At 35.2% G+C, this 14,699-nt stretch overlaps 1 protein-coding gene across 1 annotated transcript in view; it reads left to right on the top strand.

The window, feature by feature from the left end:
* Positions 1-14,699, top strand: part of KHDRBS2 (KH RNA binding domain containing, signal transduction associated 2) — a 1,203,795-nt gene that overhangs the window by 348,020 nt on the left and 841,076 nt on the right. The window contains exon 2 of the mRNA XM_053710406.1: positions 4,845-4,972. Within this exon, the coding sequence (XP_053566381.1) occupies positions 4,845-4,972 (128 nt within the window). The remainder of the gene's footprint in view (positions 1-4,844; positions 4,973-14,699) is intronic.

Here is a 14,699-nt window from a genome sequence, read left to right as displayed (position 1 = left end):
GATCACCTTTTTAATGGGATTAATGTAAGCTAAACTGAAGCTTTTTTGTAAGTATATTAAGATTTGTATAGGTTGAACTCGACTTCTGTCTTTTTTCAACCTCATCTACTATGTTACTATGTAAAATAAAATCACTGCATTCTCTCATAGTGTATCACCACACCTCATATATAATTAAAACTATTTTTGTATTGTATTATTTTTATAATTAATAGGGATGTGCATTCGGATTCTTCGTGACAATCCGAATATGGAAGAAAGCAGAGGCTTGTGTCCTTCGGATATTTTCATAGCCGGATTGATTCTTGTAAAAGATCCCCATTCAATAGAACTGAATTTGCACAGATCTTAGTGTGGGGATCTTTTACAGGAATCAATCTGTCTATGGATATATCCGAAGGACACGAGCCGCTGCTTACTTCCGTATTTGGATCCTCACGAAGGATCCAAATGTGCATCCCTAATAATTAATACGATTTTGCTATTTTACTATGTGTGTTGTTAATTTACTAATACATCTTTTTTGTAAAAATAATTGTTTTTGTACCTAAAAGTTGCATATACCACCCCCCCCCTGTTTGTTTTAAATCACATTTTGCGAGCGGATATGATCTGATATTGCGGATCATGTCTGCTGCACATTGATAAATGCCGACAGCATACGCTCTCTGCATTTATCAGTGCACCAGCAGTTCTTGTGAATTGCTGGGGCGCGATCCGATATAGATCGCAGTTTGCGGCGCAAGCGAGGGAACTGGCGTCGCCCGCAGTTTCAGCTCTCAACTCGAGCTATCCCATATAAGTCGCCGTCAGATGCTAACGTGCCGTAAGTCGGTTAAACCAGCGATGTCCAGAAATCTGCGTAAGTACAAATTTCTGGCGTCGCCAGTGACTTGCGGCACGTTAGAAACTGCCGGCGCCTATAAAACCTGACTAAAGTCTAAAACACCCGCACTGTCTAACACGCCTCCCTAACATAGCCCGCACTGTCTAACCCTCTATCCGCTATCCCCCTCACTATCCTAACAATAAAAAAGCTATTAACCCCTAAACCGCCGCTCCCGTACCCCGCCGCCAGCTATATTATATCTATAACCCCCTAAAGTGAGCCCCTAACACCGCCGCCATCTATATTAAAATTATTAACCCCTAATGTAAGCCCCTTACACCGCCGCCATCTCTATTAAAATGATTAACCCCTAATTTAATCTACCTACCCCGCCGCCAGCTATATTATCTATATTAACCCTAAGTATATTATAGTTAATATAGGTATTACATTATATATATTAACTATATTAACCCTAATTATATTAGGGTTAATATAGTTAATATAGTTACTATAGTATTTATATTAACTATATTAACTCTATCTAACCCTAACACCCCTAACTAAATTTATATTAAATTAATCTAATTCATTTATAAACTAAAATATTCCTATTTAAATCTAAATACTTACCTATAAAATAAACCCTAAGATAGCTACAATATAATTAATAATTACATTGTAGCTATGTTAGGGTTAATATTTATTTTACAGGTAAATTGTTAATTATTTTAACTAGGTATAATAGATATTAAATAGTTATTAACTATTTAATATCTACCTAGTTAAAATAATTACCCAATTACCTGTAAAATAAATCCTAACCTAAGTTACAAATACACCTACACTATCAATAAATTTAATAAACTACAAACATCTATCTAAAAATACAATTAAATAAACTAAACTAAATTACAAAAAAAAACAAAACACTAAATTACAAAAAATAAAAAAAAGATTACAAGATATTTAAGCTAATTACACCTATTCTAAGCCCCCTAATAAAATAATAAACCCCCAAAATAAAAAAATTCCCTGCCCTATTCTAAATTAAACAAATTTCAAAGCTCTTTACCTTACCAGCCCTTAAAAGGGCCTTTTGTGGGGCATGCCCCAAAGAATTCAGTTCTTTTGCATACAACAAATACAATCCCCCCCCCCCATTACAACCCACCACCCACATACCCCTATTCTAAAACCACCCAAACCCCCCTTAAAAAAGCCTAACACTACCCCCCTGAAGATCTCCCTACCTTGTCTTCACCACACCGGGCCGAACTCCTGATCCGATCCGGGCGATGTCTTCCTCCAAGCGGCAAAGAAGAATTCTTCCTCCGGCGATGTCTTCCTCCAAGCGGCAAAGAAGAATTCTTCCTCCGGCGACGTCTTCCTCCAAGCGGCAGCAAAGTCTTCATTTTTCCGGCGGCAATCTTCTTTCTTCGCTCCGCCGCCGCGGAGCATCCATCCTGGCCGACTGCTGTACTTGGAATGAGGTACCTTTAAATGACGTCATCCAAGATGGTGTCCGCCGAATTCCGATTGGCTGATAGGATTCTATCAGCCAATCGGAATTAAGTTAGAAAAATCTGATTGGCTGATTGAATCAGCCAATCAGATTCAAGTTCAATCCGATTGGCTGATCCGAACAGCCAATCAGATTGAGCTCGCATTCTATTTGCTGATCGGAACAGCCAATAGAATGCAAGCTCAATCTGATTGGCTGATTGGATCAGCCAATCGGATTGAACTTGAATCTGATTGGCTGATTCACTCAGCCAATCAGATTTTTCTAACTTAATTCCGATTGGCTGATAGAATCCTATCAGCCAATCGGAATTCGGCGGACGCCATCTTGGATGACGTCATTTAAAGGTACCTCATTCCAAGTACAGCAGTCGGCCAGGATGGATGCTCCGCGGCGGCGGAGCGAAGAAAGAAGATTGAAGATGCCGCCGGAAGAATGAAGACTTTGCTGCCGCTTGGAGGAAGACGTCGCCGGAGGAAGAATTCTTCTTTGCCGCTTGGAGGAAGACATCGCCGGAGGAAGAATTCTTCTTTGCCGCTTGGAGGAAGACATCGCCCGGATCGGATCAGGAGTTCGGCCCGGTGTGGTGAAGACAAGGTAGGGAGATCTTCAGGGGGGGAGTGTTAGGCTTTTTTAAGGGGGGTTTGGGTGGTTTTAGAATAGGGGTATGTGGGTGGTGGGTTGTAATGGGGGGGGGGGATTGTATTTGTTGTATGCAAAAGAGCTGAATTCTTTGGGGCATGCCCCACAAAAGGCCCTTTTAAGGGCTGGTAAGGTAAAGAGCTTTGAAATTTGTTTAATTTAGAATAGGGCAGGGAATTTTTTTATTTTGGGGGTTTATTATTTTATTAGGGGGCTTAGAATAGGTGTAATTAGCTTAAATATCTTGTAATCTTTTTTTTATTTTTTGTAATTTAGTGTTTGTTTTTTTTTTGTAATTTAGTTTAGTTAATTTAATTGTATTTTTAGATAGATGTTTGTAGTTTATTAAATTTATTGATAGTGTAGGTGTATTTGTAACTTAGGTTAGGATTTATTTTACAGGTAATTGGGTAATTATTTTAACTAGGTAGATATTAAATAGTTAATAACTATTTAATATCTATTATACCTAGTTAAAATAATTAACAATTTACCTGTAAAATAAATATTAACCCTAACATAGCTACAATGTAATTATTAATTATATTGTAGCTATCTTAGGGTTTGTTTTATAGGTAAGTATTTAGATTTAAATAGGAATATTTTAGTTTATAAATGAATTAGATTAATTTAATATAAATTTAGTTAGGGGTGTTAGGGTTAGATAGAGTTAATATAGTTAATATAAATACTATAGTAACTATATTAACTATATTAACCCTAATATAATTAGGGTTAATATAGTTAATATATATAATGTAATACCTATATTAACTATAATATACTTAGGGTTAATACAGATAATATAGCTGGCGGCGGGGTAGGTAGATTAAATTAGGGGTTAATCATTTTAATAGAGATGGCGGCGGTGTAAGGGGCTTACATTAGGGGTTAATAATATTAATATAGCTGGCGGCGGTATAGGGGGATTAGATTAGGGGTTAATAATTTTTATATAGGTGGCGGCGGTGTAAGGGGTCAGATTAGGGGATAGATAAGGTAGATGGCGGCGGTTTTAGAGGCTCACAGTAGGGGGTTAGTTTATGTAGATGGCGGCGGGGTCCGGGAGCGGCGGTTTAGGGGGTAATAACTTTATTAGGGATTTCGGGGGGGGGGGGGGGATCGCGGTTGACAGGGAGATAGACATTGCGCATGCGTTAGGTGTTAGGTTTATTTTCTAGTTAGTTTAGGGAGTTACGGGGCTCCAATAGTCAGCGTAAGGCTTCTTACGGCTGCTTTTTGTGGCAAGGTGAAAATGGAGTAAGTTTTCTCCATTTTCGCCACGTAAGTCCTTACGCTGCATATTGGATACCAAACTGCGCTGGTTTGGTATACCTGCCTATGGCCCAAAAAACTACGGGCGACGGCAGAAATATACGCGCGTAACTTCTAGGTTACGCCGTATATAGGATACCAAATCAGCGTAAATATTGGCGTCGCCGGCTTTTGCGGGCGACGATTTATATCGGATCGACCCCCTGGTGCAATACCGCCCCCTGCAGATTTGCGGCGAATCAGCCGCTAGCAGGGGGTATCAACCCGATCGTATACGGAGTTTGATAAATAGGCCCCTTAGAATTGAATAACTGAAAAGATGTTAAGATTTCTCTCAATATGTGTATTGTAAAATATCTTGTAAAGAAGCATACATTTTGCTCAGATTCAGTTATTTCCTTGTTCCTCATTGATTATTCCATAATATACATGTACTGATTTTCAAAACAATGTATTTTATTATTTATATTATTAGCTTAATATTTTTTCTACTTGTAATATATAAAAAACTTTAGAACGCTATATGCTTAATAATTATTACTGTCACTTAACATTTTTCATTTTTTTCTGCAGCAATTGTAAAGTTTCAGGATTCTGAAAGTAAGAAAGAAGATGAAGAAAAGAAATACCTAGATATAATCAGCAACAAAAACGTAAAGCTTTCAGAAAGAGTATTGATACCTGTTAAACAGTATCCTAAGGTAATTCATTAATTATTTTGCATTTTTTCTACAGAGATTGATGAAATCTTATGGTGATTGTTTTGATATTGTATATAAATAACAGCTTGGTGTTGATCTTACTATAGGATATTTGTTTTGTTAGGTGTATTGTAGCATTACTCAATTCTAGTCCTTGAGATCCCTAATAGGCCAGATTGTTGTGATATCTGAACTAGAGCGCATATGAAATATTCAGCTGATGGGTGAGAAAAGTTTAATAACCCTGATTACTTAGTGTATTATTTCACATATTCCTCTAAATCAGATACCATGAACATCTGGCCTGTCTGGGGTCCTTTGCACTAAAATTGATAAACCCTGGTGTATTGCATATAAGAAGTACTGTTAGATTTTTTATTGGTTAGTGAGGTAAAAGGACTTTGTAAAGCCAAAAATATATATATGTTTTAATTTTTTTATGGAAACAAATGAATCACCTGGAGCATTGAAATCCTAACAGCACTTTGAAGTCAAAATTAAACTTACAAAAAATACAAAACACAAAAGCAAATATATATTTTTTTGTTAGTATCTTTGTTGAAACCAAGCTCCCATTTCTAGTATCAAGCTCTCACAGAAAAAAAAAGTTAGTGTTTATAATACTGTCACACAAAATAGAAGATATTCTGTTTCTGTTAATAACATGGTATTTCGCTCAGACAAAAATGCAATTGTTTCCTGACTAGATCTGTTGACAGTTTTCTTTCTCTTAGCAGTATGCAGCTGTCATAATGTCACACAATTTAATTTGCATTGTTTACAGGTTTTTATTGCAAAGAATCTAGGATATGTAATTGTTTCCACAAGCAAGACCATTTCTTGCACTCAGTACAGAGACAGGCATGTGATACCAAAATGAGATTTGTTCTAAAGACCAGTTCAATGCAACAGGAGGGATATTTGGTCTGTATGGCGTCCTCAATGGAGATTTGTTGAAACCATTTAAATGGCTTGGAATAAATACTTGGATATTTGGCCAACATGGAAGATGCTATAAGACCAGTCATTTTTATCAAATGTTTTAATAATTATTCACAAAATGAGAGATTTATTCCCTGAAATAATAATTTAATACATATTTGCACTCTTGGATAATTTTATTTAAATGCTTTCCTAGGTGAACAAATTTGTCTTTGTTTTCACTCATTATTATTATTTAAGAATAGTTAAAACTGACAAAAATAACAATACATAAGTGAATAGCATGTAAAATTAGAAGAAGAGAACATATGTGGTTAGTTAAAGGGACAGAGCATGTCATTTTAAACAAATGTTTAATTTACTTATATTATCAATTTTGATTAGTTATTTTTTAGTGTCCTTAGTTTAAAATGGGGACAAATTGGTACCCTTGCAGATTGTACCTTTCAAATGCAAATATGTACCTTTAGTACTAGATTGGACCTCAGTCCTATGGTACCATATTGTAGCCTTAAAAAATGGTTCAAATTTGGCCTTTTAATGGTACTGCCCCAGTGACAAGCCCTTTGTACCTCATGATGGCAAATTTGTACTCAATAGAGCATATTACAAATGTTGTTCCATTAAATTTTTTATATAACATTCATATATGCATTCATTTAATGTGTACTTTTTCAGACAGTATTACAAAACAATAACCACACTGCAGCTTTAAAAAAAAGTTTGTATACTTAACTGTAGCCATTCCAAAGACTGCTACAGAACCACCTGAATGAGCCAGGCTAAACCACCAGTTCCAAACAGAACTGCTCAATGTGTTTTATATCACTCTGTGTACTAGACTCTAAAAATACCCCATTTAATTTAGGGTGACATGCCACATAAAACATAAATATATGGAAAACATATAGAAAACAACATAATAATGAAATATAACTCTAACGAAAAGAAGGGGGATTCGGGGGAGGGATAAATGATAAAACTCACAACCATACATTGAATTGTCACTCTATGCAAAATATATGCAAATGAGTATATTTCCCCAGTACACATTTTGGTGATGAACCTTCTACCAATAGATGGAGCTGTGTTACACATGTCAAGGAACTTTCAACCAACAGATGGTTCTATGGTGTGTTACACAATGTCCATGTATGTGACTGGGGAACAGTTACAATTTAAAAAACAAACAAAAAAAAAAACAGGTTCTTAAACAGCTCTTGTTTATTTTATAGAGTTTAAAACATTTTTTTTCTTTCTAATTTTAGTTAATACATTTGCTTTATGTTTAAGAGTTAACATCTTGATGCTCTAAATATAAATATTAAAATGTTAAGTGCTTGTTTGCTATTTAGAACCAGAAACACAGTATCATTAAATATTTGGGTTATTAAAGGGACAGTCTAGTCAAAATTAAACTTTCATGATTCAGATAGGGCATGAAAATTTAAACAACTTTCCAATTGACTTTTATCACTAAATTTGCTTTGTTCCCTTGGTGGTATTTTTCAAAAGCTAAACCTAGGTACGCTCAAACTGATTTCTAAACCGTTGAAAACCGCCTCTTAGCTCAGAGCATTTTGAAAGTTTTACACAGTTAGACAGTGCTAGTTCATGTGTGCCATATAGATAAAAAATATGCTCACTCCCATGTAGTTATTTAGGAGTCTGCACTGATTGGCTAAACTGCATGCCTGTCAAAAGCACTGAGATAAGGGGGCAGTCTGCAGAGGCTTACACTGTTCCTCAGTGTGTGACACCAACTGTAAAACATGGAGGAGGAAGCTTGATGGTCTGGGGCACTTTTGCTGGATCCAGAATTGCCGACTTGCGCAGAGTGAGTGGCACCCAGAACCAAAACTAATACCACAGCATTTTGCAGTGCATGCAATACCCTCAGTTTACACCTAGTTGCTCAGGGGTTCATCCTAGAGCAAGATAATGACCCAAAACATACCTATGGGCGGTGTCAGAACTGCCTTAGAAGAAAGGAACAAGATGGTAGGCTTCAAATCATGGAATGGCCAGCACAGTTTCCAGACTTTAATCCCATCAAGCTGGTTTGGGATGAACTGGACAGAAGGGTGAAAGCAAAGCAACCTACAAGTGCAACACTTTTGTGGAAACTTCTGCAACAGTGTTGAGAAGAACTTTTCAAACAATATTTTATTTCAGTTATAGAAAGAATGCCACAAGTGTGTTTGGCTGTTATATCTGCAAAAGGTGGCTACTTTGATAAAGTAAATGATTTCATGATTTCTTTTTATGTTTAATTGTTTATTTGTTCTATGCTTTATTTTCAGAGTATATTGAGACATTAAACTGCATACATTTCAATAAAAACTGGACAAATGGAGGGGTTCTAAAACTTTTGACCAGTAGTATATATACTGTGTGTGTATATATATATATATATATATATATATATATATATATATATATATATATAAAAATAGTAGGTACGAAAAAGGCACTCACTGGTATAATAAAATTTAGCGTTTAATAAATTATATTAAAAGTGCATGACTTTTTTGTATCTACATCCAGTTGCTGTATAATGCATTTGAAAAAGGGGGTTTAATGCCTCCGAAATGTCATGCACTTTTAATATAATTTATTAAACGCTAAGTTTTATTATACCAGTGAGTGCCTTTTTCGTACCTGCTATTTTGGATATTTTTCAAAGTGCACACTATGGGTTGTTGATATTTATGGAGTGCGTTCTCTACTGACTTTGAGATATATATATATATATATATATATATATATATATATATATATATATATATATATATATATAAATATATATATATATATATATACATATATATATATACATATACATATATATATATATATATATCTGTGTGTATACAAGTTTATTTATGTTTATGTGTATATATGTATATACATGCATAAATATATATAAATATATATACATATATACATACAGGGAGTGCAGAATTATTAGGCAAATTAGTATTTTGACCACATCATCCTCTTTATGCATGTTGTCTTACTCCAAGCTGTATAGGCTCGAAAGCCTACTACCAATTAAGCATATTAGGTGATGTGTATCTCTGTAATGAGAAGGGGTGTGGTCTAATGACATCAACACCACATATCAGGTGTGCATAATTATTAGGCAACTTCCTTTCCTTTGGCAAAATGGGTCAAAAGAAGGACTTGACAGGCTCAGAAAAGTAAAAAATAGTGAGATATCTTGCAGAGGGATGCAGCACTCTTAAAATTGCAAAGCTTCTGAAGCGTGATCATCGAACAATCAAGCGTTTCATTCAAAATAGTCAACAGGGTTGCAAGAAGCGTGTGGAAAAACCAAGGCACAAAATAACTGCCCATGAACTGAGAAAAGTCAAGCGTGCAGCTGCCAAGATGCCACTTGCCACCAGTTTGGCCATATTTCAGAGCTGCAACATCACTGGAGTGCCCAAAAGCACAAGGTGTGCAATACTCAGAGACATGGCCAAGGTAAGAAAGGCTGAAAGACGACCACCACTGAACAAGACACACAAGCTGAAACGTCAAGACTGGGCCAAGAAATATCTCAAGACTGATTTTTCTAAGGTTTTATGGACTGATGAAATGAGAGTGAGTCTTGATGGGCCAGATGGATGGGCCCATGGCTGGATTGGTAAAGGGCAGAGAGCTCCAGTCCGACTCAGACGTCAGCAAGGTGGAGGTGGAGTACTGGTTTGGGCTGGTATCATCAAAGATGAGCTTGTGGGGCCTTTTCGGGTTGAGGATGGAGTCAAGCTCAACTCCCAGTCCTACTGCCAGTTTCTGGAAGACACCTTCTTCAAGCAGTGGTACAGGAAGAAGTCTGCATCCTTCAAGAAAAACATGATTTTCATGCAGGACAATGCTCCATCACACGCGTCCAAGTACTCCACAGCGTGGCTGGCAAGAAAGGGTATAAAAGAAGAAAATCTAATGACATGGACTCCTTGTTCACCTGATCTGAACCCCATTGAGAACCTGTGGTCCATCATCAAATGTGAGATTTACAAGGAGGGAAAACAGTACACCTCTCTGAACAGTGTCTGGGAGGCTGTGGTTGCTGCTGCACGCAATGTTGATGGTGAACAGATCAAAATACTGACAGAATCCATGGATGGCAGGCTTTTGAGTGTCCTTGCAAAGAAAGGTGGGTATATTGGTCACTGGTTTGTTTTTGTTTTGTTTTTGAATGTCAGAAATGTATATTTGTAAATGTTGAGATGTTATATTGGTTTCACTGGTAAAAATAAATAATTGAAATGGGTATATATTTGTTTTTTGTTAAGTTGCCTAATAATTATGCACAGTAATAGTCACCTGCACACACAGATATCCCCCTAAAATAGCTATAACTAAAAACAAACTAAAAACTACTTCCAAAACTATTCAGCTTTGATATTAATGAGTTTTTTGGGTTCATTGAGAACATGGTTGTTGTTCAATAATAAAATTAATCCTCAAAAATACAACTTGCCTAATAATTCTGCACTCCCTGTATGTATATATAAGTTGGAGCCCTTTTAATTTAAATACCTGAAAAAAAATCATTTTTAATAAACATTAATATTTAATAATGTGTTTTACTATGTGTGTAATGTATATTTTACATTCCAAAGCTCTTCACTTTGGGTAAAAGGTTCTATGTATTTCAAAAAAAAAATATATATATATATATATATATATTTTACAATTTCCAGTGGCCTAGTGGTCCTGGACTACTTTTAAATTGAGTGTAGAGTACTAATTTTTTCCCTCTGGGCTAGTAGATTTTAACCTCTGACTAGTAAATAGTGATATTTTAATAAAAATCATATAAAAAAAGGAATATATATATATATATATATATATATATATATATATATATAAAACATATATTTATGTATGTGTGTATAGATAGATATTTTACCAAAAAACCATATATAAATATGTATATATACATATCTTTTTAAAAATAAAAAAAATTCTGCTATGTGAAGAACATTGAAATGTAAAATATTGATAACTACCTTCAGTTTGTAAAGTTGGTCTAATTTGTGTCAGGTTATCATGCAAGCGATAAGGGTTAGGCTTTTTTCCAGCTTGCATTCTCCATTGAAGTCTATGGGGAGAAGAGGTTAACGTGGTACAATGCCCATAGTCCTGAAGTTACAGTGTGTCTGCTTTTGCTCGCTTGCAAACATTTGAATTTTTACTTGTAATCTGCATATGTTAAAAGTTTACTTCTGGTGGTGTTTGCGAGCAAGCGAAAGCACTATGTAGCTGGCCACTTGTAATTTGACCCACTGAGTTCTAAAGTGAGTAGTGGAAAAAATGATCATAGAATTAACAAATAAAGCATGACATTAAAGTATTTATTTGTTCAACTACAATGTCCCTTTTCAGACAAAAGAAGAAACTAGTTTGTGGAACAGAGAAAAAAGTATAGGGAAAATCATTATTTATAGTGTTCAGAAGCAGCAAATAAAGAGGGGTTTTTGTTACTACAAAACAATGTTCTCATTGGAGAAAAAAGAAAACTATTTTTTAAATGTGTTTATTTGCTGCTATATGTTTATGATAAGGCTAGTTATGTATCATGACACCTTATCTTATCTTATAAAAGAAATTACATAAACTAATAAAATTGTGACTATTATGCAAATCCATCTCATGACCTAAATAATCAGTTCAATGTTATGGTACATACATAAATAAATCAATTAAATATATTGTTGCCACATTTTATTGCAAGCAGGAAATAAACTGATGAGCAATTTTATTTCTGGGTATAAAACAACTCCTAATTCTCTTGTGATTAGATGATTTAAACACCAAGATCAAGCTTTCAAAAATGGGCTCGGCAGTTTATGTAGCAAATATAAATTTGGCAGTAAATCGTTTAAAGAAGAAAGCAGCCAACTTTACACAAAATGTGTTATTTAAATATGTACTCTACTAAACCTTATTTGTAAGGATGTTAGCTATATTGATATTTATATTAGTTGCTGAATTAGGAAGTTTTAACCAGAATGCAGTGTAGACTAGTTTTAGTTAAACATTTTACTATTTCTCCTACATACATTTCATGTAAAGACTGCTAAAAAAAAACAGGTACAAAACCTTTATCTAAACTGCTTGGAACCAGAATAGTTTAGATTTTAGAATATTTGTATATTTGGAGAGGAGTTGGGACCAAGTGTAAACAACAATTTTTATATCATTTAGGCAATATTTACTTGTCATAATACAGCCTACAGTATACATTCAAACTGAAGGTTGTTTATATAATTGTAACACTTTTGTATACATAGTACCATCAGAAACATAATGTAATAATGTATCAGAAAGATATTTTTTCCCTGCAAAACCTGAACTTTTTTCTTTCTTTTCCCTTTCTTTATCTTTCCTTTCAGTCTGAGGGAATGAGAGATCTGAGTGGGATAACCACCTCATCCTCTAATATGATATGCTCAGTGTTTGACTACATTTTGTAATTTTGGATAAATTGAAAAAAGAGTCCAATGTTTAATGAAGTTAGTAATTGTCTTTGGTATTGTTATATTTTTCTAGAGGAAACCTTATGTATCACTATAATGGTGCTTCTGTTTTGTTTTTTGACGTTATCTCCATAATTTGTTCTCTTATGACAGTGTAAATGGTTTATGATGTTTATTTTCCTGTTAAATTCCACAATAAAAAGATATTTGGAAATATATATATATATATATATATATATATATATATATATTTATGTATTCACCCAAAACACCAATATTAAAGGGACAGTAACAAAAAAGAAAAGGGAAGTGTGCTACTGTATATCCCAAAATTAGCATTTAGAGAGTACCATCATAGAACGATATCATACAAATACGTTATTAATCTGGTATGTTGTAAAACTCTTTTAAAAGTATCCTTTAAGACTGATACACAATTTACTTGGTATTATGAAAGAAAGTTTGTAAGTCCCATATAATCAGCGTATTACAATTGCAGCTCCTCAGGAAAAAGTCCCATCACAGACTGTTCAAAAGATCACTATACAAACAAGAAGACAGAGAAGCACAACACGCAGTGTAGACAATAGGTACAATTTATTAAATAGCCCCTTCCCAGAGTGCTACTTACAGAATAAAAACATATACCGTTCACAAAGGATCATCTCCTGGTGTTGCATAAAAAAATGGTTCCCCCGTGGCCAGCTATTTCCCCTGCACCTCGGTACTTCCTTCATATATTCAGTTTCTTTATCGGCATCATCAGCACAACCCTAGGCTGCAGACACCCCACCAGCTGTCAGAAAAACAGCGTGTAAAGCACTCTGACGATTGAATCAGCTGGGAGTATCCAGAAGGAGGCTGCTTTTTAACGCCCACTGGTATTACGAGTTTTGAAGGAACAGGTGTACCGCTCACTTTTTTGGCCAGACTCGGAAATACCGCAAATCCACTTACGTCAATTGCGTATCCTATTTTTTCAATGGGACTTGCATAGCGCCGGTATTACGAGTCTGCCAAAAAGTGAGCGGTACACCCCCTCCTGTCAAGACTGGTACCGCATTTTAAAGTCAGTAGTTAAGAGTTTTACACTACAACACCGTAGCATAAAACTCTTAACTAAAGTGCTAAAAAGTACACTAACACCCATAAACTACCTATTAACCCCTAAACTGAGGCCCCCCCCCCACATCGCAAACATTTTAAAAAAAAATTAACCCCTAATCTGCCGAACCGGACATCGCCGCCACTATAATAAATATATTAACCCCTAAACTGCCGCACTCCCGCCTCGCAAACACTAGTTAAACTTTATTAACCTCTAATCTGCTATCACTAACATCGCCGCTACCTACCTACATTTATTAACCCCTAATCTTCTGCCCCCAACATCGCCGCCACTATATTATATTAAAGTTATTAAACCCTAAATCTAAGTTAACTAAATAATTCCTATTTAAAACTAAATACGTATAAAATAAACCCTAAGCTAGTTACAATATAACTAATAGCTAGCTTAGGGTTTATTTTTATTTTACAGGCAAGTTTGTATTTATTTTAACTAGGTTATTAACTATTTAATAACTACCTACCTAAAATAAAGACAAAAGTACCTGTAAAATAAAACCTAACTTAAGTTACAATTACACCTAACACTACCACTATAATTAAATTAATTCCCTAAATTAAATAAAATTATATAAAGTACAAAAACAAACAAACACTAAATTACAGAAAATAATACACAAATCACAAGATTTTTAAACTAATTACACCTAATCTAATCCCCCTAACAAAATAAAAAAGCCCCCCCAAAATAAAAAGCCCTACCCTAAACTAAATTACAAATAGCCCTTAAAAGGGCCATTTTCGGGGCATTGCCCCAAAGTAAATCAGCTCTTTTACCTGTAAAAAAAAATACAAATCCCCCCCCCAACATTAAAACCCACCACCCACACAACCAACCCTACTCTAAAACCCACCCAATACCCCCTTAAAAAAACCTAACACTAACCCCCTGAAGATCACCCTACCGGGAGATGTCTTCATCCAAGCCGGGCAGAAGTAGTCCTCCAGATGGGCAGAAGTCTTCATCCAGACAGCATCTTCTATCTTCATCAATCTGGCGCGGAGCGGGTCCATCTTCAAGACATCCGAAGCGGAGCATCCTCTTCATCCGGAGTCTTCTTACTAAATGATGGTACAATTAAGTGATGTCATCCAAGATGGCGTCCCTTCAATTCCGATTGGCTGATAGAATTCTATCAGCCAATCGGAATTAAGGTAGAAAA

Source organism: Bombina bombina, chromosome 4 (genome assembly GCF_027579735.1).
Source record: "Bombina bombina isolate aBomBom1 chromosome 4, aBomBom1.pri, whole genome shotgun sequence".
NCBI classification, from domain to species: domain Eukaryota; kingdom Metazoa; phylum Chordata; class Amphibia; order Anura; family Bombinatoridae; genus Bombina; species Bombina bombina.
Note: the sequence above shows the minus strand (reverse complement) of the source record. Positions and strands in the feature narration are given on the sequence as shown.